The 24,403-nt window shown below is 50.8% G+C and overlaps 6 protein-coding genes across 6 annotated transcripts; 3 read left to right on the plus strand and 3 right to left on the minus strand.

Moving 5' to 3' along the window:
* Positions 1 to 2,025: 2,025 nt before the first annotated feature.
* COCMIDRAFT_40815 (uncharacterized protein) lies at positions 2,026 to 2,628 on the plus strand (the record flags this gene model as incomplete). Its single annotated transcript, XM_007694352.1, has 1 exon — positions 2,026 to 2,628. The coding sequence occupies one exon, from the start codon at positions 2,026 to 2,028 to the stop codon at positions 2,626 to 2,628; it is 603 nt and encodes a 200-aa protein (XP_007692542.1).
* A 1,099-nt stretch (positions 2,629 to 3,727) lies between these two features.
* On the minus strand, positions 3,728 to 5,055 carry COCMIDRAFT_40816 (uncharacterized protein; the record flags this gene model as incomplete). The annotated part of the gene is made up of 6 exons (XM_007694353.1): positions 3,728 to 4,120; positions 4,172 to 4,368; positions 4,466 to 4,596; positions 4,700 to 4,722; positions 4,857 to 4,882; positions 4,980 to 5,055. The coding sequence occupies 6 exons, from the start codon at positions 5,053 to 5,055 to the stop codon at positions 3,728 to 3,730; spliced, it is 846 nt and encodes a 281-aa protein (XP_007692543.1).
* A 6,287-nt stretch (positions 5,056 to 11,342) lies between these two features.
* Positions 11,343 to 13,236, plus strand: COCMIDRAFT_107535 (uncharacterized protein; the record flags this gene model as incomplete). The annotated part of the gene is made up of 4 exons (XM_007694354.1): positions 11,343 to 11,656; positions 11,722 to 11,963; positions 12,028 to 12,969; positions 13,037 to 13,236. The coding sequence occupies 4 exons, from the start codon at positions 11,343 to 11,345 to the stop codon at positions 13,234 to 13,236; spliced, it is 1,698 nt and encodes a 565-aa protein (XP_007692544.1).
* A 1,837-nt stretch (positions 13,237 to 15,073) lies between these two features.
* COCMIDRAFT_9279 (uncharacterized protein) lies at positions 15,074 to 16,923 on the minus strand (the record flags this gene model as incomplete). Its single annotated transcript, XM_007694355.1, has 2 exons — positions 15,074 to 15,245; positions 15,302 to 16,923. 2 exons carry the CDS (start codon positions 16,921 to 16,923, stop codon positions 15,074 to 15,076), a joined length of 1,794 nt encoding a protein of 597 aa, XP_007692545.1.
* Positions 16,924 to 17,865: 942 nt separating this feature from the next.
* Positions 17,866 to 19,726, plus strand: COCMIDRAFT_9280 (uncharacterized protein; the record flags this gene model as incomplete). Its single annotated transcript, XM_007694356.1, has 4 exons — positions 17,866 to 18,038; positions 18,097 to 18,238; positions 18,292 to 18,657; positions 18,713 to 19,726. 4 exons carry the CDS (start codon positions 17,866 to 17,868, stop codon positions 19,724 to 19,726), a joined length of 1,695 nt encoding a protein of 564 aa, XP_007692546.1.
* Positions 19,727 to 20,308: 582 nt separating this feature from the next.
* Positions 20,309 to 24,156, minus strand: COCMIDRAFT_9281 (uncharacterized protein; the record flags this gene model as incomplete). The annotated part of the gene is made up of 2 exons (XM_007694357.1): positions 20,309 to 21,429; positions 21,480 to 24,156. 2 exons carry the CDS (start codon positions 24,154 to 24,156, stop codon positions 20,309 to 20,311), a joined length of 3,798 nt encoding a protein of 1,265 aa, XP_007692547.1.
* Between the last annotated feature and the right edge of the window lie 247 nt (positions 24,157 to 24,403).

Consider the following 24,403-nt stretch of genomic DNA (forward strand, 5'->3'; position numbering starts at 1 on the left):
GAGTGTAGATCGATCAACACCAAATCTTTTTGCAATTTCTGTATATGTAAAAGGCTCGTCAGGCTCTAAGGCATTAATAGCTGCAATTGCAGCCTCAATATTGCTCATGGTGGTGGAGATACAAGGTGTTGAAGTTGTGGTAGTTGCAAGGCCGCGTGTGCGCGAGGTGGTGGTGTGCGCGAGGTGGTGGGGCACGGTATGGTTACCTGAGAAAACCTAATCTCTCGGAGCAAGTGGGAGGAGGGAAGCAGGAACATTATTTGTCCCTTGTTCATGGTCTTCGCAAGTACTTCTATACTAGGACTACAGGAACCTTTTCCCCACCGACAACGTAACTTACCGCTTGTTGTCAGCACTGTCAGCATCATCTGGGCGAGCCTAACCCCTTTTAATATGCCATAGCTCCGAAACTGGTACTTTTCGAGAAGCACAGCGAGTCTAGTATGAGTGTACAGCTACTACATTTGCAAACAGGCGTATACATATATGACTTTCTATCAGAACACTTCTTCTGAATAAATACATCTATCTAAGGGCACTTGGTAATTCGCTGGTCGAGTCAAAGCTCACTAGCCGACACGTGACATTCGCCGCTATAGATGCTAAGAGCGCTGAGCTCCTCCTTAAATTTACGAACGCCTATTCTTCATAGCACCGAGCGTTTCAGATTCAAGCTTACCTAAATAAACCAACCAATGTACAGTAATCGAGGTACAGACAGGCGACTGTTGATTGGCAGTTGGGGCGAAGAATAGTCTGACCGGGAACAGTAAAGACTTTCTTGTTGAGCCCATGCGCTGTAAGCCGACTGTTTTGAAGTTTCCAACATAAACTTTCCAGACACTTTGGTACATGACATAGCATACAGGTTCTATGCAGTGAGGTCAACAATACAGGTTGGACCTTATGTACATGCGTATATAGGGTCCACCATGTACTGTTTACAGAAATAGAAAGGTACCAGCTACATATACAGACTGGCCACATGAAATAGTGGGAAGCAATGTCTAAAAGAGGTACGTATCAATAGTGAGTAGCATTCGAATTCCATCACAAGACGCTACAGTTAAGGCGCAGTGGCAAATATGTCATAAGTGGATTTGGTGTAAAAATACATTTTAGTCGTTGGGATAGTGGCCGTGCTACAATAGTGCATGACCGTTACATCCGGAAAGCACGCACTCCAGAATTCTGTAGGTCCGGCGGTGGGTATCTGACAGGGCACGGGAGATGAGCCTGGCGGTGAGAAACCATATTGTTCCCTGCTTTGCGTGAAGACACTGAATCACCCAGCTGGCGAGACGTGTTGTGTTTGTACAGGAGAAGCGAGATATTGAAAGTGGCAAAAGACAATGCGCTGTCCGACTACCTAGGAATCCACGTGTAGGCTAGAAGCAAAGAACACGAGAGACGAACAACAAGCGTGACATTATGATCTTCGCCAAGGGCAATGCGGCCAAACAATTCCCAGCGGCCAGTGGAGTGTTTCTATTATTGTGAGTGAACGGCAAAAGAGCGAATAGGGTTATCCCGGCGGATGGAACCACTGCCAGGGGGCATCGACTCGGCCCTTGGCTCTAGGGCATAGCCACGTCACCGCCTACGATTTTGATTCGGCCTTCATGCGAACACTCGATAGACCCAGGCGCGGCAGTACGGACATGCAGCCTTTTTGCAACCCTGATCCTTTGTGAACCTTGAAGGACATCCGCACCGGCTGTGGCGCGTTTCCTAAAAGCACTGCCAAAATGTGGGGGCATCGTGTTCGGCTCGCAAATCATCCCATGCGGCATCACTGAGGGTAATACGCCGAGCACATTGGCCTCATTCCGTCCTTCGGTAGTGTGCATCCATGCGTCAACCGGGCCATGATGGACGGGCTTGGAGAATGGAGGCTCTTTGTGTATATAACCCGTCCGACATGTCCCTCTCTTTCGAAACTCATCATCCAGCTGACATCCACCTTCGCTACTACCACTACTACTAAACGTACAATAACAACAACTACATAATCTAATAATCATCATGAAGTTCACCACCGCCGCCATTGCCATCAGCGTCGCTGCTCTTGCCGCCGCCAGCCCCCTCAAAGCTCGCCAGGACGAAGACAACCCAGACATCATCCCCCTCTTCTGGACCTCGCGCCTCTTCACCATCGCCCCAGGCACCGACTTCGACAACAAATTCCTGCAAGCCGCCAACGGCGGCCTCCTCATCGGCCTTCCCGACCAAGGCGCCTCCTGCGGCCCCGAGCCCCGCAACTACGCGACCTTTGTCTTCGGCAACAACACTCTCTCCCTCTACACGGACAACCCGCCCCAGCAATTCTACACGGCGCCCGGTGGCATGGGCCAGGGCAACATCCGCTACACCACGGGCGCCGAGCCCCTCCCCAGCAACTCCCTCCGCGAGGGCTTCTTCATCGACGACAACGGTCTCCTTAAGCTCCAGTTCTCCCCCACCGGACCAGTCGCGGGCCTCCAGGCCTGCCCCATCTCCCCGGATGCACCGGGCCAGTACAAGGTCTGGATGGATACTTTTGAGCATCCCGCCGGCCAGAACTGCACCAAATTCGAGGCCCGTGTTGATAATGATTGGAACGCTGAGAAGTGCAAGTACACTGAGTAAACAAGTTGATATAACTTTGCTCTTGTGTTCTTTTTTTTCTTTTTCTTTTTCTCTTTCATATGTTCGAGAAAAGAGAAGAAGAAGAGAAAAAAAGTTTGATGGAAAGGAAGGCAAGAATGAATGAATGGGGTAAGGCGTTAATGTGTTTAAGTGGAACTATCCATTTTTTGTATATATGAAGGGGATTATAGAACCGCCTCCTCTTTTTTTTCTTCTTGCTTGGTAAATATGATATGACCAAAAAATGAATAGAATGTATATGATACTTCATCAGTTGATTTGTTTTTTTCCCCAGCATGTTGGTCGATTGTTCTGCGTGAATAGTTTTTTTTTGTGACATAATAGGTGATATCTAACTTTTTTTTTTCACGAGGCGTCGAGTTCAGTCATGTGGATACCAAAAATGCTACTTGGGGAAATCCAGGATTTCTGAAGATACAAAGCGACGTTTGTACAGGTAGGAATTATGTTAGCGGCGCAAGGCTGGGCTGGCGATACAAACGCTCTAGTCTTATCTTATCATATCAGTCAGGTGGCGTAGTAGGTCAAAGTCACGAGGAACGCAACCTCGACGCGTGCGTGCGAAAACAACACGTACTTCATCCATATTCACTCGCTTCACATACATTACAAAGAGAAGGTGCAAATATTTGAAGTGTGTAATAGTTTTTTTCATTGCTTTGAGACGATGAGCGTTACGTCGTAGCGATTATCCTCTCTCGATATGTACGCGCCATAAGAAAGCGCGGCGACAGCTGGTGAGAGTGAGAGAAAAAAAAGAGAAGACAAAAAAACTGATGTGGTAAAACACAGACATGAAAGCGCTGGAGACTGAGACAAACCGCGCGCCCGAAACGCCCCGCCAACATACTCGACATAAGAAGAGCGAGAGAGAGAGAAAAGGAACATCCAGCCCATATTCCCATCCATATCAACCCGGTACACTAACGCTGTTTGACCGCCCATAGAACCAACCCAGAGACTGATTGTAAGACAAAAGGGAATCCGTGAAGAAGGTGTAGTCTAGCATATGCTTCTATGCCAGACGACTGAAGCAGTTCAAAAGGAAAACAACATCAACAAAGGACAAGAATCAACCTCATGCCTTGGCAGCCTTTGGTGTGGCCTTCTTGGGTGTGGTCTTCTTCTTGGGGGTGGTGGCCTTCTTAGGTGCGGCAGCCTTCTTTGCGGCAGGCTCCTTCTTCTCTTCAGTTGCCTTCTTCTTTGGTGCGGCGGTCTTCTTTGGTGCCTTAGCCTTTGGCTCAGCAGTGGCAGCCTTGCTCTTGGTGACACGGCCAGACTTGGTCTTGCCGAGAACGCGTGATACTTCCTCTTCGACAGCGGGCTTGGCGGAAGCTGTCTTGCGGGGCTTGCTGGCATTGGCCTTGGGTTTGGCGGCAGCCTTCTCCTTGGTGGTAGTGGCGGCAGCCTTCTTTGGGCGAGCAGCCGCGGCCTTCTTCTTGGGGGCAGCCTTAGTGGTGGTCTCAGTCTCCTACGGATTATGTCAGCCTTGGTTATTGGAAATACAAGCATAGATACATACGGTAGCGCTCTCCTCCTTAGTCTCATCCTTGGGGGAGTCCTTGGCGGCCTTCTTGGTGGCAGGAGCCTTCTTCTTTTCGGCAGTCTTCTTTTCGGTCTTCTTCTCGGTGACTTTCTTCTCAGACTTAGACTCAGACTTCTTGGCGGCAGCAGCAGGCTTAGCCTCCTTCTTAGCAAGCTTTACTGGTCCAGATGGGCCTGCGCGACGTGTCAGCAATGTCCAGGTCAATGGGCGATGAGCGACGCTAGAGAAACGCGTCACGGGTTAGGTTGTGGCGGAGGGATAGGCACTCACCCTTGGGACGCGCAAAGTCACCCTTCTCCTCACCAGAGGAAATGGCGCGGTTGACGTGGCCCCTGAAAGCAGCATCGCTCAGGTTGCCGAGCTTGTTGTTGGCTTGAATGTACTTTTGGATGGCTTGACGGCTGCAGGGAAAAGTTAGCAAGGTTTCTGACAGGCGCGTGTTGCGACAAAAGCACAACGCGGCGCGAAAGCAACAACACATCAACATGAGATGGATTTACTGACCTTGATCCATTGCGTTCCTTGAGCTGTATTGCGAAAAGGGCACGTCAGTAATCATGTTGATCAAAGCTACACTAGGTGGAGGAGGTGCGGTGATGCGCTGGCGTCGCAATCCCCGGTGCGGGGGAAACTGGCAATGCGCCTGGGAGGATAGACTCACATTGATGATGGCATCCTTTACCATGTCTACAATACACGGTTAGCATTCATCGGCGATCATGATGCAACAGGCCATGGACGCATATAGGTTGCGCTGGTGCTGTGCTGGGGATATACAACATACCGATGTAGGAGCCATGTGCAGGGGCGGCAGAGGGGGCCTTTGGCTTGGAAGGGGTGGTGGTCTTCTTGGGAGGCATTGTGATGGTTAATTTGGACTGGATAGCAGATGTGTGATTGAAGGTTTGAATGAGCAGAGCAAGACCAAGAGCGATGGAGAGGTTGTGGTGGTGTTGGGAGGTTTGCGATAGGGCAAGAGCGCGCGTGCAAGTGGGGGGCGGCCAATTTATAGGAATCTCAGCGCCTGTGTGATCCAAATGCGCTCTTTTTCCCAACCCGCAAAAAGTGCGCTAACTCTCCCTCCCCTTCACCAACCTAGAGCGCTTCAGGGTGATCTCGTCTCGTTTGTTTGCTCTCCTACACAAATCCAGTCGGCCAGTTGGGGCGCGTTGCCGTGTTCATGGAAGCGCACGCGTTCAACCCCTCCCTCGTTTCTCGTCCCTCATCCCTCAGTCCCTCTGTCCGCATGCCCCGACACCCACCCATAAGCTTTTGCCTCGACCAGACTTTTGCCCGTGTGCCCAAAGCCGGGCGCTTTTTGTTTTCCCGTTCGTGTACCAACAGTGATCCATGTTAATTCTACCTTGACCGTCTCTGCTTCGACATGGCCTCAAGTTCTGCCCAGCTAGCCAATCCATCGCGCAAATGCATGCTACAACATCTCGCCCGCCCGCGTACGAGCGCGTCTCCTTACCTGCCTCAGCTTTTCTTAGTCTAACCGTCTATCTGTTTCTCACCCCGAGCGTTCTCGGCCATCCAGAGTTTTGACTTTACGCTAGCATTGGTGGTGTTTGGGTATTCTATGCGCTGCGTTCCGCCTCCTTCCGTGGTGTTTCGCTTGTGCACAGAGATACTCCGATTACCCTTCCCCAACATACTCGACATGCACGAAATTCTGACCAAAATAAGGCTCATCTTACTAGCTATCAGGAACTCTATTGTTGCGTATCTCTTCCTGTGTACAACCCCTCTGGCAATCGTGTCAAGTCGATGACGTGTCTCGTAATATGTGTCAGGTGAGGGTGTGTCACGCGCCCCAGGAGGTAGCTCTACCCAATGTCCTCTTCTCACCACCCTCTTGATCCTAGTCCCTCAATTTTTTCTCATGTCGAAGAGCGCTTCTCTGCTTATTTCTCTGTTATGTTTTTTTCTGCGTAGTGGTAGCTATCTGCGTTGTCAAGCAGTTACACCGAGTCGACGCGTTGTTTGGCTGTTGTTGGCGGGGTTGCGTGTTTGACACACCTCAACAATTACTGGCAGCACTGGACGTATAACACCCAAGGCATACCTACTTTTCCGACCAGGTTTCTACCTGTGCTATTTTCGCGTCAACCGTACTGGGCTTTTTTGTGGTCGTGAAGTAGAGCATGATTAAATTTGTGCGCATTATTCACAAGAACGCCCCCCGGTCCGAATTTGCACTGGTATCACGCTCACCATCACAACTGTACCCAAAATGATTATGCTGCGAATGCACAGCTAAGATTGCCCGTGGCACCAAATCAAATGGGTAAACAATTGACTTTGAATGAGGCCTAGACTTCATGGATTTCCGAGAAGTTCTACAGCATCGCGATACTGTCAATAATCTCGACCCTGGCCATCCGCACCATTATCGCCTCATCTGTGCCCAACATCCGGCAGTACCATCAACAAGAAAAAGACAAAAGGAGATTTGACATTCTGCAGTCAGTATTCATCATCTAGATTTATGATAAGGAATGTATCACGGAGGCCTCTGTTTAATTTGCAGCATCTCACTGTTCTGCTCCATCCTAGTAGAAACTTTAGAAACCCACCCTTGAAGCACCTCTTCTCTGCAACAATGAGCTGAATACACTTCATAGTAAAACGCACAGATATGTGTATCTCTTCTTTGTGATATGTCACACGATCTGTGTTTTTTTTTCTCCTCATTAATATGGTTAAATTAGGATATAGTGCTGTGAGTAAATTTTTTTTACGTGGAATATCAGAGTCAATGGTAGCTGATAGTTTTTTGCTATATGTACATCTTCTAAGAACAAAGAATTGAATTGAAGTATGCAGTTCAAAGGTGTAGGGGATAAGATATGTCGTTGATCGTTGACTTGCCTAGTCCAATTTGATCATGGCTCTAACCCTGTTAGAGTAATTCGGGAGATGATTCCCTTTGAATACCTAGTATATTTCCGGAGTTCGGCTGAAAAATGTCGAATTAGTTCATATGTTATCGTTGTAGCTGATTGAGACAGTGTAGGAGAAGCAAGTATTGGGCAAGTTTGGATTTTTTTTTGCTTGTAAGAATAAACACTGTTGAAAGAACGATGCGAAGATGTTGAGAACTTTGTCGGGTAAGACACAAAATTCGATAGTGAGAAATATACTGGAAAGAAGTGACTGATACAAGTTTGATCTTCGACCCGAAAAAAAGATATAACTGCGATAAAGTTAAGGGGTAAAATATATCATTACATAAAAAAGTACTGTAATAGACAACAGAGACTCCATACAACAAGTACAATTGCAAAATACTCCCCTAGGATTCACAGTGTTCTTACGGTTAGTAGACTGGGGAACATTCATAAGCTACATGTACCCACGCAGGATTCTAAGTTAGAGTTACAATCGCGATTAGAGATTTGACATGTTCATTTCAAAGACGCAGACTGATAATATTTTCTTCGAAAAGAAGAACCTAGGCATTGCTAATATAAGTTTTAAAGATAGTCGAGCGGAGAAGGGCTCTATTGGCAACGGGAGCGGGAAATGTCCGATATATCACCCTGGTGACATCGACGCGTGGAATTTGAATGATGCGAGCGTTCCTCGGGGTTTTAGATGCATAGAAATGGTGACCGATTTGAGGGAGATGATATCCACTGTACCTAGAGGATAATCTTAAGAGAAGCTAGATCGCTGGGAGTACTCGAGTTTGGTAACCTTGCAGAAGTTCGATGTAGGTCATCTTACCATGATGAAAGTGATATGAATCACTTGAGAATGTCGTGCAACACCAGTTAAGATGCGAGTCCTGCCGTATTGTGGGGTTTGTACCTTCCTCGGTGTAGAGTCGAGTCAAGGAAAAAGGGTCAAGAGGTTGCGCCTGCCGGCGTTGCACAAGACCCTGAGTGCCTTCTCACCTCGACCCATTTACTTTATCCCATTTACCTGCTTCTCTGCTCCTTTTTACTCCGCTTCATGATGAATACTAAATTTCTTTCTCGCAGTTACAATCACCCGCTGTTAATATACACACAGAGACGGTCGTGCCTCTGCATTTGTCATCCCCGCTTGTTAGCAAATGTCAGATCTGCCGAATACGATAAGCCCAACATAACACAGCCCTTAAGCGAAGAAAAAAAATCCTTCACCTTCAGGTTACATGAATACGTCGGAGCAGTGCGGGCGGGAACAAGATGAAAAATCGTCCGTTCTCGATAGCGGTGAAAGTCTCACGACTCAGCTTGAGAGGAGACGGCAGACTCGACTAAAGACTTTTTTTGTCCAATAGTGCCCAGTGCGCCATCGATGAGCTGATAAACACGAGGGCGATCAATGTGGGTGTCACCAGTTGCACAATAACATGGGTGTAGTTGGTGTCTCACCGTGGGGCTACGCCCTAGGCTAGTTGCTTTGGTCGACACCAAGAATCTGGATTCTGGAATCAATGGGGCAATGGGGCAATGGCAAGGATGGTGCAACTAGCTGCGCGCTCTCGGTACTTTTACTACCGAGCATTCACTGCCGATATGGACAAGGCCGATTCATTATCAATGAAGGTCTCTGTCAGTTTTGAGTCAGCAAAGCAATCCATTGCTGGCATGACGGAAGGTGGAGGTCCTCTGTGTGGGGTCCCCGAGGTGGAGAACATATGACTGGACCTTGTTCGAGACTTTGATCGTATCGGCATGTTGGTCATCATCTGTAAGTGTTGAGAATCAGATGCATTGGAGTGCTCAGCTCTGAGGCTGATACTGGACGAAGTAGTGACTTCAGCGCTTACCGTAGATGCCGGACCGAGATGCTGGCCACGTCCCAATGATGGTCTCGCTCGGGTTACACGCTGCAGGATATAGCGACTATGTATGTGCGGCGCGGTCTACGCCTGTAAGTACCTACGCGAGGCACACTGGGAGGGGAGTGCAGCGCGCGTGCATCATGATGACCAGAACGTTAGCCATCCGTAGCGCCATTTGCGGCTCTGGTGATTTGCGAGGCGTTTGCCAATGTCGTCCCGAGTTACTGTGCATTTGGGTAACGCTGTTCGCATCGCAAGCATGTGCCGACGGAGCTTGAATCAGCACCGAAGGGAACGTCAGGCCAGCCAGTCAGCCAGCCTTGTTGTCTCAGGGCGCTAGGGGGACCCTTTGCGCCCATGCCTGTCTAGACGGTTGGCTAGAGCCCCGTGGAGAAAGGAACGCTTGCCCAAGGACCAAGGACGACATCTCGCCCCAGCCGACGACTACACACGCACATGCATGCCATGCAAAGTCGGGGTAGCAGTAGCCGTTGTAGCAGGCCTCTGGATCACAGTCGCTACCGTTACCGCTCTCTCCGGCGCGCTCACGTGTATCACGCCGTGGGATTGGCATGCGCGCTTCGACATCCAGCCATAGCTCTATACGCGCCTATACGGCCCAGCGCTCCGCCGCCCAGCACTCCAAGACGTTCCCGTTAACTTTTTAGCTTTGGATCTACCCTTGCTCGCCCATGGCCTGTCGGATTCGCCCAAACCTAGACGTGTCCGCGGGACCACGCACGGCAGATACAATAAAAAAGCCCTGACCTGGTGGCTTGCAGCACCATTTCCTCCATCGTGGGGCAATTGTCACGAGGCGTTACAGAGGACTCTTGCTTTCGCGGGACGCCTTGGGGAGCGGGGTGCCACCCGAATCTCAGCTAGCGAGAGTTGCCAGTGACACGCATGTGAGAGCGCGGCCAGCCAAGTTTGCCTATTCGCTCGTTGTCGCTCCGGGTGGTGGGAGCAAGGTTCTCCAGATGCGCCGCACGGGTGTGGCTAGCAAAAGGGAATGGTGACAACAATAACATTAACGCCACCCGTGTTTGGGATCGCATAATCTGCTGCCTGAACAACGGCTGGGATCGAGCAACAGGGTGAGGGTAACTTTTCCGTCCCTGTTTGCTAATCTTGATGTTTCCGGATTTCGGCCCATCAGCAGTCAGATAGGCATGTGCTGCACAGGAGGCACACCACCTTTTCGGGACCGCCATCTCTATTGGCGACCTCTGGCCCGCCCTTACTCCACCTCCCGTGACGAGCCAATCCCTTTGTGCAGGCATATATGCTGCGAGATATGCTTGACCCACCCAGAGGTATGGCTTTCAAGGCGGGACACGCCTTCCACTCCCGACTCCATGCTCATCGCGATGCACAACGGCTAGCTGCAATAGCCACTAACGACGTTTAAGTCAGCCCAGCACGATACCCCGGATCGTCGTCGGTTTGACAAAGAGTAACTGCATGATCAAGCGCCGGCGCCCTGTGGCGTTTGTGTACCAGCAGATGCTGGCCATCAACAGGACAGGACTAAATTGGTATACACGGTCAGGTGTTGTTGGTGTTGTCAATGGGCAGTCAGCGTGATGCATCGAGAACCAGAGTCACCTACAAGCCCCAGGCGCAACAAGACGTCTTGGCTGGGGAGGCGTCGGCTAGCGGCTGTGCATGTAGACGTGGTATCTCATTCATTCGCCGGAAGGATCCAAGCCTCGGGCTTTTGCAAGGATTTTCTGGGAAAAAGTCTGCAGGTCTCGCCCGCTAGTAGAGGCCCCCATGGGTAGCTTGAGTGAGCTTGGCGCCCCAGGTTTCGACGCCCCCAAAGGCGCTTCGTGTCCCGGACCAACTGTTGTGTCGCCTAATCGAGGCACATATGCGCTCATCTGCAACAGATGGGTGGTACCGACAGCAATAGCTCACATACTTGGGGACGTGTAGAAGGCTACCCAAGCAAGACCGGCTGAGCTGACAGGCCAGATCAGCCGCGTGCCAGCCGTATGTGTATGTAGGTGCGGACATGGTCATCAGTATGTAGGGGGGGGAATTTGGCCCACGGCCTATAGAGAAATAGCAGCAATCCTTCCAGAATTGTAAGATGCGGAGCTGTAGCCCGGGCAGGCCTAGCGTGTTAATGTGCAATGTTACGGTAGAAAAGCCACACGGGCACCGTGCTGCAGTATCACGGCTACTTGACGTGCCATATTAAAAGCTTGGGAATCCCACCGCTGATCGCGTTTCACAGACGTCCCTAGCATCTCCTGTTTTCAGCGCTGTGCGGGACTCTTCTTTTTGTGCGAAGAGTTCTTATCAACTGCCTTTGGCCTGCTTCTTCACCTTCTCCAAGCACAACAACAAACAACCACAATCATGCCTGGAGGTGGAGTCGTCCCCGTCACCGGCACGGCTGATGTTAGCCGTGTCGAGGCTCCCGTCACTGTTCGTGCCTACCTGATTGTTGCTTTTGCAGCTTTCGGTGGTATCTTCTTCGGATATGACACTGGTTGGATGGGAGGTGTCCTGAACATGGACTACTTCATCAAGCAATACACTGGGGCAGAGTACCCCGATGTTAGGTTCCCCGGCGTCGATCCTTTGGACGCAAAGATTACAGACTACCGCAAATCTACCTTTGTTATCGCTCCATGGCAACAATCCCTCGTCACTTCTATCCTGTCTGCTGGGTATGTGGCCAACCCCAATCACTACTTTTGTATGATCAATTGAAATATACTAACTGAACCAATAGTACTTTCTTCGGTGCTATCGCCGCTGGTGATATTGCCGACTTCATCGGACGTCGTGTTACTATCATTCTTGGATGCGCCATCTTCACCATTGGTGGTATCCTCGAGACTGCTTCCACTGGTCTTGGTGTCATGACTGCTGGTCGTCTCATTGCTGGTTTTGGTGTCGGTTTCATCTCCTCCATTGTCATTCTGTACATGTCCGAGATTGCCCCCAAGAAGGTCCGTGGTGCCGTTGTCGCTGGTAAGTTTCAAACAAAAAGCCGCCTGAAAGCTACCTAAAGTACAATTTCTAACTTTTTGATTAGGTTACCAATTCTGCATCACCATTGGTATCCTGCTCGCCAACTGCGTCGTCTACGCGACCCAGGAACGCCGTGATACTGGCTCTTACCGTATCCCGATTGCCGTTCAGTTCCTGTGGGCTATCATCCTCGCTGTCGGTCTTGCTCTTCTGCCTGAATCTCCCCGTTTCTGGGTCAAGAAGGGAAAGCTTGACAAGGCTGCCAATGCTCTTGGCCGTGTCCGTGGTCAGCCCACTGACTCCGAGTACATTCAGGATGAACTTGCTGAGATCATTGCCAACCACGAGTACGAGATGTCTGTTGTTCCCCAGACTAGCTACCTTGGCTCCTGGATGGCCTGCTTCGAGGGCAAGATCTCCAAGCCTTCATCCAACGCCCGCCGTACCACCCTCGGTATCTTCATGCAAGCCATGCAACAGCTGACTGGTATCAACTTCATCTTCTACTTTGGACCCGTTTTCTTCCAGCAGCTCGGTTCCATCGACAACCCCTTCTTGATCTCTCTCATCACCACGCTCGTCAACGTGCTCTCGACCCCCGCCTCGTTCGTCATGGTCGAGAAGATTGGACGTCGTCCTCTTCTCATCTTCGGTGCCGGAGGCATGGTTGTCATGCAATTCATCGTCGGTGCTATTGGTGCCACTGCCGGAAAGAACACTGCCGACCACGCTGCCAACCCCAACGCTACCCGCGCCATGATTGCCTTCATCTGTTTGAACATCTCCGTCTTTGCCACTACCTGGGGTCCCTGTGCCTGGATCGTCATTGGTGAAATCTTCCCTCTCACCATCCGATCCCGCGGTGTTGGTCTCTCCACTGCCAGCAACTGGTTCTGGAACTGCATCATCGGTATCATTACTCCTTACCTTGTTGCCGACCGTGAGGACTCTGCTCGTCTTGGCTCCAACGTCTTCTTCCTATGGGGTTCTCTCTGCTGCATTTCCTGTAAGTTTTTTTTGGGACTACTGATACCTTTTTCCAACCGAACGTCTTGCTAATATATGTAACACAGTCCTCTTCGCCTACTTCTTCGTTCCCGAGACCAAGGGTCTTACTCTCGAGCAGGTCGACAAGATGTTGGAGGAGAGCACTCCTCGCACTTCTCGCAAGTGGAAGCCACACAGCACCTTTGCGGCTGAGATGAATCTCGCCGAGAAGCACATTGAGATCCCTATCGAGAACGTCACCGCTAAGCACGAGACCTCTGTTTAAGTGCATGTCTCTTTTACACACCCTGGATAAGGGGGGGAAAGGGAGTATATGGTATATGGCAAATACATAGGTTCACATGTGTGGAATGATGACCGTTGGGCGGAATGAATCAGTAATGTTTGGGAAGCTATTATGATGAACAATTCATCGATTGCATTGATTGCAAACGATGATGCGGCTTTTTGTAGCTTTCAATAATGGAATTCAATATGCCCAGAGTCTCAGTTATTACTGGTCTCTATCGCGATATTCTTGTCTCCCCTACGCTCTACATTCCTGTGCCATTGTTCTCTCGATTGACTTTCCCACCCCTTCCTTCTCCATATCGCCCGCCCCCCCCCTTCTACGATGAAACCCGGAAAAGAAACATCGCCCTCTCCTCGCCTTTTCCTGGGCATACAACCCAGGTCCATCCCTCCCTCCCTCCCGATCCCAGCCACCTGGACCTTCCCCCCCTCCCTCATGACCCTCGCATGCACAACACACACACACACACCCTCTCCCACACCCATACACCCACACCGCATCTCGCCCAGCCTCGCACCCCTCCCCCTCCCCATCACGCGCACCCAAATACCACTAGCAACCCCGCATTTCCCTCTCCCCATATGTACCAAACTGGCCTCCTTATTCCTATTCCTACTACTAGTACTTTTATAGTCCAACTTTTCCCTTACTAGCTCGACGCACCTTCCCCCCTCCCCCCCGTTCGAGAACTAACCAACTAAGTAGTCTAGATAATTTCCTGCATAAAAGTTCGACGTGTAATGACATGGTAAGTGTTACCGTACTTTTTTCTTTTTTTTTCTTTTTTTTTTCACCTTGGGGCTTCTGCGCAGCCAACTAATTACGCGCTTGGCTAGGTTTGCTGTGGGGGGGGACGTGTCTGGACCTCATGCACATGTGCTAAGCTGGGATCAACGTTTTTTTTTTCGTTTTTCTGCTTTTTTCGGTACCATGGTTTTTTTTTGGAGGGGGGGGGAGGCTCCGGTGCGGTGCGGTACGGTGCGGCTGGGTGTGGGGTTTGAGGGGGTGTGATTGGTTGGGTGGGTTAGATGAATGGTGGTTGATGTTTGGGATTGGTGGGTATTGGTGGTGCTTGTGTGGGGAGACAAGTGAGCTGAAGGTGAGGGTTATGCAGGGTTTTTGGGGAAGGAGTTCGAGATCGAAGTCGAGGTTGAGTCTGGAACGAGGGGGGAGAGATCGAGATGGGTGGGCTTTGGTGTTGTGTTTTTCAGCGGAGGAGACTAGTGATGCGTTGCCTAGTGTTGTGTACTATTGGATTTTCAAAGATCAGGTCAGAGGTGCATTTTGGTATGTGAGAGGTTTACTAGATCGGACATGCTTCAGTTTCGCTTTTTGTATATTTCTTTCTGGGAGTTCGCACGAGCAGAATGATGATGTATGTTTAGGCCGAACTGCTACATATTTTGGACAAGATTAGGGACTTGGGCATCTACCACCTTGCTAGCTAGATTACTGTTGCATTCGCTACTGCCTGTTTCATATCACTTTTGTTGAAGAACGGATAAGCATTTATTTTTCAGAGTATTTGTTCTCAGTTTCATCTTCTAGACGGAAACAACCATATTCCTTTTCATTTACTCTCTCTTAGGATGAATAATAAAATACATGGTATTTATAGCAAGAAATAAGAAGTAATCCAGACCGCAAACACCGTTTCTTTGAGGGGAGTAACGAAATTAAAAGGACGTATAACACGTAGTCGAAATAATCTTACAGTCTCATCAATCTTCTTCTGAATGTCAAGTTTGGTAGGCCCGCCAACCCGAAGCTAATCGTACACATAGACACAATCAAGACTCGGGCTTTTTTTTTAGTCGTGAGGATATTCATCACGCACGTTACTTACGAAGCAGTGGTGCTCGTCATCCCAGCGCTTGAAGTGCCGTCCAGCGAGCTTCAGCAATGCTTCTGAAGGATATGTGTCGTCACTGACGGGTTGAATGTTCTCAGCGGCGACGTAGCGAACTGACTTGTCGCAGACACTGTATCTTGGTCAGCCAAGTTTCCCATAACAAAAAAGAAGCCGAGCAAGTCTTACAGGACGTGATAGAAAGCCTGGTTTCTGCCATTTGGTAGGGAATCAACGCGCGTGTTCTGAATCCAGTCTTCGTTTGCATCACACACCACGTCCCATCCGGTAATGACGCCCTCGTAGCCATACCGCTTGTGTTGAAACAGCTGGCCGACTTTGAAGGAAACGTTCCGCGTACGTTCGGAACGGATAATTCTAGGTTTACGTATGGCGTCTACTTGATGCATGTTCTGCACAAAGGACAATAATCGATGCCCTTCGAGTTGATTGTAGAACATAGGGATAACGTAGCGCGATAGCAGGGTGACATCCCACGGGTAATGCATCTGGAAGTGCTCGAGCAGATAGGGCAGGTACTGGCGGCGCCGGATGGTGGTGTGTCCTATATTGGAGGTGTCATCATTTGGTCCGAGGAGCAACATAGCCCATATGGTTGCGTAAAAGGCATTGTCCATGTCGGGATTGGCGTTTATCCATGAGGATTGTACACTACCCATTCCGGCTTCGGTTTCGCGAATCATTTGCACAGAGTTCATGATGTTGCGTGCTGTGCGCAGAACCATTTCTCTTGTGTTAGTATCGCTCAGGAAACTTTGATGTTCACTACTCGGGACACCCATGTTCCGCAGTGTGCGCTGCAAGTCGCCCTGTCGCACTTCTGACGTGGAGCGGAAAGGATCCAGGTACATGAATTCGCGTTCACTGGAGCTGGTAGGCTTGTACTTTCCGTTAAGATCATAGTTCTTGGGTGCGTACACAAGAGTGTAGACATGAAAGAGGAAGCCACAGGGTCGCGCATCGAGGCCAACGCGTCGAGCTATCGCACAGTATATGGCTACGGAGATCAGAGGAAGTGACTCATGGGCAGCCGAGCGCAGTACCAGTCCGATGAACGAGTTCCGCAGCGCACGATATGAAGCATCGGGAACACCGTTGAAGCCGCGATCCCGAAGGAATGAGGCTAGGGTATAGGCCTTGTCTCGCGGACTCCAGTCACGGAAGTTTGGATATTCTTGCAGCAGCCCGTCAGCCAGTTCGCCAATGTCGTTTGCGACGACATCAACATCAACCTCTTCACCAACTCTGGCAAACACATCATATGCGCCTAGAGCTCTCTCAATGGGCACATCATTGCCATCATTCAGACTAGTCCATACCTTGATGGCGACTTCACGATGTATGCGCTCCAGGATGGCATTCGCATAGTATCTTCTTGCCAGCACATCTTCGGCATCGTCTGGGCAGGCGCATTCTCTAAGGAGCGTCTCTTTTGCGTCGTATCCATAATCTGCAATGTCGTTGATGCAGCGTATGCGCCCGTGCTGGGTGGCGATGATGTGATTGAGCAGCTCTCTTGTACGGCGGTTAATTGTGTGTTTAGTCATGTATAGGGCGCGCCAATCTACGTCGGACAAGGGGGCGGCAAACTTTGCGGCGATGTTGTGGCGAGAATCCCATGTTTTGAACTGCGTCTTGCAAAGGTGACGCCAGATGATGGGCGCATCGGTTGTGAGTCGCTTGATGAGCTTGTTCGTCTGCGATACCGCGACGAGAGAGTGCGGGTCCAGATTCAGGAATATGGCCTCGAGAATCTCCGTCGGCAGATTAGTGAAGCAGGGACGCGACATGATGAGCCGCGGGGTAAATCAAGTCAGCGCAGGCGCGCAGGCAGAGGACTATGAAGGCGTGAAAGATGAGGATGCAGCGGCCATGTGATATTAGTGACGGGCTTGAGGCGACGGCGGCGGCGGCAAGTCGTGATCAAGTCCTCGCGCCGGATTGCGTCAATGTTGAGACATGGCTGGGGCGGCGACGATGAGCGCATCGCATACTGACTTCGCTTATCGCTTATCGACCAGCCTCGGCAGCCATGTCGCGATACTGCACCTCAGCATTTTAGCATTCCATCCTGCGGCAGAGAACGGACGGATGTGAGAGTAGTGTGAACCTAGTAGTATGCACGTACACAGTAAGTACTTATATGTGCTTATACTAAGACCAATGTTTCGTTCGGACACGGAGGGCGGATGTCGGAAATAGCGCCATACTTACATCCGCACCCTGTCTGACATCTGAGCCTTGACACCCGTAGACTAAACTCGTTCGGTGCGACGAGCAATCGAAAATCTTGATCATGGTTGCTGACAGGCGAGCGATCAGTGGTCAGAACCAGTTGGGCCTGGCTGGATTCCTACCCAAAGGAAAGCCCCACGCCTGCAAGACAACTTTGCGAACAATGCTGCCGACGCACGACCCAGGGACAGCGCTGTCACACTCCAAGCACAGGCACAGCGACTTGCGGTATTTGGTAGTAGAAAACGGCACAAAGTCGTCCACGTTTGGTCCGGCAGGGCCGCGCGATGTGTTCCGATTTCCGCGTTCCGAGAGGCCCGACCGGTGTACTGCTATGTACCGTAGCCACAGTTGATGTCACTGCTTTTGACGCACCGCCGCGCTGCATTAAACAACATGACGCCCTAGAAGCGCGCATCTCATCTTACTGCTCCCCTCTTCCCCCTCCTGACTCCCCTGTATCCCCTTGATTTTACCCTGCTTTTTCATCCTTCACCATGGCCGAGCTAAGCAGAGTCGAGTCGATGCAATACCCTGCAGGCCATTTATCCCATCTTTCAGAGAATCAACAGTCCCAGCTGGTTGAGTTCAAGGCCCTCTGCGAAAAGGCTGGCTACTACACGCCTGCGGCCGGGCAGAAACATGCAAGCCATGACGACGAGACTTTACTGTGCGTGCAAAACTCTAGTACATGGCGACAAGATTAGCGGGGCGCTGACTAGGAGCAGGCGCTACTTGCGCGCACGTCGTTTTGTTCCCCAAGAAGCTTTCAAGCAGTTCAAGGACACTGAAGATTGGCGCAAGGAGAACAAGCTGAGCGAGATCTTCAACACCATTGACGTTGACGAGTACGAGCAGACACGTCGTCTGGTACCGATCCCCACACCCACCATGTGCTCATTCTCTCTGACAAGCTCACCCAGTATCCGCAATGGCTTGGCCGACGTGACAAGCGTGGCATTCCCCTCTTCCTCTTCGAAGTCGCCCCGCTCAACTCCAAGAATATCTCTGCATACGAAAAGCAACTCGCAAAGTCAAAGACCACTCTTCCCAACGTTCCGACTAAGAATCTGCGCCTCTTCGCCCTCTATGAATCCCTCACAAGGTTCTACTCGCCATTGTGCTCCATGGTGCCTCGTGCCTACCCAGAGACACCCATTTCACAGAGCAACAACATTGTGGATATCAGTAATGTTGGTCTGAAGCAGTTTTGGAATCTCAAGGGACATATGCAGGACGCTTCCGTTCTGGCCACAGCACATTACCCAGAAACACTCGACAGGATATTTGTATGTACACACCAATCCATACCCGCCCATTCCAGCAACACTGACAGACTTCTAGATTGTTGGTGCGCCTAGCTTCTTCCCCACCGTCTGGGGCTGGGTCAAGCGATGGTTTGATCCCATCACAGTATCCAAAATCTTCATCCTCTCCCCGTCGAATGTATACTCCACACTATCCCAATATATCGACCACGATAATATCCCTAAGAAGTACGGCGGCGGCCTCGACTTTGAGTGGGGCCAATTGCCCAACCTGGAACCGACTATTGAGGCGCAGATCAAGTGGGAGAAGCCAAACATACAAAATGGACGTAAGACGTTCCCCGTTGGACCACTAAAGTGGGAAGATGGAAAAGACGGAGCAATGGAGGCTTGGGGCATTGGCACCAAGGACGGCGCACAGAGACGTGAGCTCATCTTCACCATCCCTAACCCCGTGGGCTTCAGACAAGGCGATGTGATTCCACCTACACCCGTAGCTGAGATTGGAGATCCCCTCACAACAACTGGAACAGCCACCCACCCCCCAGATAGCGATGTGCCAGATGTAGACACACCACCTTCAGAGCCTGAAAGCCCAACCGCGGCCACGGCCACTTCACCCACCACCACAACCCTGCCCATCCGCTCCGGCACCTCAGAACCTCGCTTCGAGCAGCAAGGCCACACGCACGCCTCGGGGCAATTAGCAGAGGGCACTCCCGAAGCCGCAACCATTGACCATGGCAACGGCGACAAGAGCGTCAGCGTCGAAACCCGCACCATTGGTCAGGCCCCTAAAGAGGTACCCCTCCCCGATCCACAACAATCCGCGGCTCCCAGTTACCTAGACCAAGCTAAATCCGCTGCCGCATCAGCCTCCACCGTAGTCACTTCCACCGCCACTTCGGCTGCCGAAGCCGTCGCCAGCGTTGTCAACGGCAAAGAACACGATAAGCCTGTGGAGCCGGCCCGAGAAAAGACACCCGAGGAAAAAGAAATCGATCGTCAGATTGATGCCGCCAGCAACAAGGATGTAGAGGCTTTCCTAAGGGATCAGACTGCAAATCGGAGTCAGGTTGTTAGTTCGTAGTACAGCTACCATCACTGAAATGAGATTTTGTGTATATGTGTGTGTGTGGGGGGGGGGGGGGTTCTGATTTGAATACAAGGGGTAGAGAGGGGGGGAGGAAGAATTGGAAAAGGGAAATGGAGGAAATTGTAGTGATACCACCGAAACTTTTTTTTTACATCCAAAGAAGATTCTCAATTCACACGTACTACACACACATACACACACGCAAACAAACAAACAAACACGTTTTCGTATCTTATTCTGTGCTATTGATTTGAAATTTTTGTTGTAAAAGGGAAAAAAAACTGATTCTTGGTATTAACGAGCTTTGCAACCCCCCCTTTATTTATTTATTTGGCCTAGTAGGCCAAAACACACAGTTCTTCACTTGAGCAATATATATCTTTTCGGCACACAAGTACTCAGTCAATCAATCAATCAGACAAATGAAAAAAAACATAAGACGCTTCTACACGAGAAAAAGAGATCAAACTTTCCAAACGCCCGTAAATGCAAAGAAAAAAAAAGTTCATTCCCCATCTGTCCCCCCCAAAACCCAACCCAATCCATTCATGCCTTTCACTTCACTTCAACTTCACTTCAATACGTCAACATCTTCTGTCCCCCACTCTTCCCGTCCACGCCCTCGCCCGGCCTAGCAAAACTACACCAGCGATCCTTGATCGAAACAACCTCATACGTACCCTCTTCTTGGACAGGGATACTCATCGTCATTTCGTGGCTAACCTCTGTGCGAATCTCCAGCACCTTGCTCTTTCTCCCTTTGTTGGCATTGGTACTACGGGTATATGTGAATTCAAAGGGCGGGGTGCCCCAGAACTGGAATTCGAGATCGGTGCCGCCGCCCTCGTGGATGTCGACTTCGGTGACTTGGCCGCCGGAGAGGCGCACAGAGGGGATGGGGTGGATGGTTTTTGTGAGGTCCAGACTAGCGAGGCATTCTGATGCAGAGTCGCGGAGACCGGTGATGGTGAAGGTTCCGGGGAGCTCGGCCAGACGGCGGAAAGTGGTGCCTGGGTTGGATGCCTTGCGCTCTTGCTTCTCGAATGTGTAGAAGACGGTAAAGGGAGATTGACCGCCAAGGGCGAACGAGAGGCGCTCGCCAACGCAGAAGTCCTGGCGGTCTTCCAGAGGTGTGGCGGTTGGGGCATCGTGCACGCTGATCTGGACACGGGGACCGCCTGGTGGGGGCTTGAGGGTACATCCGCGCGAGTCGCGAACCTTACGGATGGAGATGGATGAGTGGCCTAGATGCATCTTGCGGTGCTCAATCTTGAGATCGTACTTGTTCGTAGGAATGTTCTTGTGGATGCTAATCTCCGGTTTGGGTGTACCCTGGTGCTTGATCTCAACCTCGAGGTAGAAGGGTGCGACGCCCTCCAGAGTAATGGGAATGACCTCTTCTCCCTCTGACTCCCGGGAGCAGTAACTGTACGTCTTTCCAGGCTTATCGAAACGAGCACTGGGCCGTGAGTGGACAGTTTGCTGGATAGTAACGGGCGAGAAATGCTTCTTCGAATGGTCATACCGAGAGTCGGCAAGTTTCAAGAAAGTGTACTCGTAAGTACCAGCCTTTGAGGTTTCCGACCGTATAGAAGCGAAGCCACCTGCAGTGTGAAGATCCTTCTCACTAACAGAAGCTGTTTTACCCTTCTTGTCCTTGTACTCCTGTCGGTAAGAAATGTCAAATGGAGGGTTACCTGTAATACAGTCAGTATGATGAAAGTCAATGGTAGGTCAGAGTGCTCACCAGTCAGAGAGACATCAAATGCATCCTCATCGCCTTCACAAACAGGCTCTTTGATGTACTTGCTTCCGTCAAGAACGGCGCTCTTTTCGGGAACACTGAGCGAGGGTCGAGCCACCCAAGAAACATGGAATTGATCCGCCGACTCATCAATCAGGCCTGGACAGATAGAGTCTCTGACTGAGACAAGTTGATATGTGCCGTCGGTCTTGACATCAAGCCACGAGTTGGGATTCTGGAAAGACTCTCGTTTGACTTCTTTGGTCTTCAAGTTCTCATACTTGAGCGACCAAGGACCGTTTCCAGTAAAGCGAAGCGGCAATCCAACCTGTCGGCTTTCCAGTGCCAGTACCGACTGCTTGCCCTCAATGTGACCGAAGTAAGCCTTGGGTCGTTCGTGTCGTACATTAACCCTAGCTTCTTCCTTGAGGACTTCTTTGCATTTGGCTTTATCGGTAACACTGGTCAATGCCACAACGTACTCTCCACCACTGCTAAGCTTGTCGGTTCGAATAGTGTAGTGTGCGTTTTCGGTTTCGATAGAGCGCCTTGTACGTTTGCCGTTGTGAACAATCTCGTATTCCAGTTTCCAGGGTGCCTCTCCAACGAAGCCAACGTCGAATTCCGCAATATCGTCGATACAAGCCTGCTTAGGCCTTCTGCTCTCAATAAAGTGTGCTTGTGCAGATGGTTTCACATCTTGCTGAAGTCTAATGTTGTTGAGCGGCCTCTCTGGGTAGACAGAGTCACTAATAGTCTTGAAGATGTACTCGTAGTGACCGGCATCTTGTGGGGTGAGATCGATTGTGCTGCGAAGACTGGCAATCTGCAAAGGTGTCTTTCTGACCTCTCTTCCGTTGTCCTTCTTTTCGTAGTAGGTGAGTGTAAAAGGCGGGCTTCCCACGAAATCGAGACCAACACGGAGACCAATTGGGTTGCCAGCGCACTTGTCGATAATGTCTTCGCTGTCCAATGTCATATCTGGTTCAGGTGGGTTTTGGAGCAGACAAGAGGTAGGCTCAAAGACTTCGCCGTCGCAGAACTCGGATGCTACAGACTTGATTGTATATAGACCTGCTGCTGAGATGGTGGGCTGCTCTCCCTTTCGCATGACTTGCTTTTGCAGAACAGCATCTGGGCTATGATAGCCATCTGCGATGATGTTCTCTTGAGGCGTGAAAAGATACTCGACCGTGTGTGCAGTGTCAATAGGATTCTTGCCCGTCGAAGCGTAATGGACCGGTAGGCGGGCGGCGTTGCCCTTGGGCACGCGGAGAGGATTCTGTGGGCTACATCCCTTGAGGAAAGCCGTAGGTCGCTCGTGAACCTCGAACATTTGACGAATGCCTGCAACCTTGGGTTTCGGTCGATCTTCATCATCAACATTCACGTAGCTGACAAAGTTGCCCAATCCATCCTGTACCTCTTCAATCTCGTACTCCCAAGAACCGCTGTTCGTAATGGTTTCGTTCAAGGGTACCAGAACCTTTTGCGAGCGAGCCCAGGAAATATCTTCGCGTCCGTTCTTAACCAATGCTTGTGATGTGTGCCTAGACAGAGGCGAAATAACGTCCTCTGGCTGCAAGTTCTGAAACTGGGATCCGCCTCGAGCTTTTCCGTTTACTGTCAGGCGGTACTTGACGCTAAGCGGCGGAGTGCCCTCGACTTCTAGCGAAACATTGGATAGATCGCTTCGGCATCTGTTGTTACCAGTCGGTTTGACTCGAGCTTGCGGGCAGGTAGTCACCACAGCATTGGTTGAGCGCGGTCGCACCTGGAGCTTCGACTGATCTGTAACCTTCTTCAAAAGATATACGCCTGGCTTCTTGATGGTGTAGGTCAATGTGAGCGGGTCGTCGGGGTTGGCGTTCTTGACCGCCTTTCGTGCCTTCTTCATCATTCCCTTCAGCTCGCTCTTTTTGACTGTGATAGTCTCGTTCATGTTGGTGTCGATGTCAATGCGCAAGAGTTCCATCTCGTGAGGCTCGGTCTGGTTGATCCTGATGGGAATGTCGAGTTGAGAGATGGTTGAGCTGAGACAGAAAGACTGCCTTTCCGGGTTTAGAATGGCAGATCCCTCGGGCAAGATGTTGACAATCTGCTTTCCGAGAATCAGGGAGGCATTGTGTATAATTGCACCAGGCTTGACGCTCCGTTCGCTAATGGCCAGTTCGCTATCCCATAGGAAACCAATCAATCCCATGAACCAAGCTTGTACGGGTATGCCAATTCTGAACATGAGCATGACGTCGATTCCAGCATGCATTACGAATAGGAGAAAAGCAGCGCCATTGCCCCATTCCAGCCAGGGAATCTCGAGCAGCGGTACGCCGAACATGAATAGCACGTCAAAGAAGCACCATTTCAGACACAGCCACAGCGACTCGTCGTCCTCGAGCGCTAGCGTATAGAAGTCATATGATCGGTATGCCCATAGGGCGACATAGACAGCGAATACATAGAAGCGCTGCTGAGCGGGATCGAGAATGTCCGAGGGTATGAGGGGCCCTGAGGTCGGCTGTGGAGGGGCTTTTGGGAGATCGGGAAGCGGTGATCGAATGTTTGGCCGTGGGGAGGATGCTTCTGGGCTTTGCAGGCCAGGAGACCTGTTGGCGTTGGCGTTGTTGTGTGGTGTCTGTGGGAAGCCACCCACGCCTCGCCGGGCTGGTGTGCCGTTCATCGCACCAGGAATAGAGTCTTGGCCGATGTCGTGTTCATGGGCCGGGAAATGCGACGGCGGAGATGGAGTCAGCCGGTATTCTTTGCGCAGTCGGGGTGCTTGTCGACGGTTCCTCTCCCTGGGCGACGTGAGACTGGCAAACAAAACATTTACTTGACATCTACGCGACAGGCGCGACAAGGATGATGCGGACTGCGCTGTCCTGGCCAGCCAATCAGAGCTGCACAACCCCGAGCTGTCAGTCACG

This window comes from Bipolaris oryzae, assembly GCF_000523455.1.
Source record: "Bipolaris oryzae ATCC 44560 unplaced genomic scaffold scaffold_212, whole genome shotgun sequence".
In the NCBI taxonomy this organism is placed as follows: domain Eukaryota; kingdom Fungi; phylum Ascomycota; class Dothideomycetes; order Pleosporales; family Pleosporaceae; genus Bipolaris; species Bipolaris oryzae.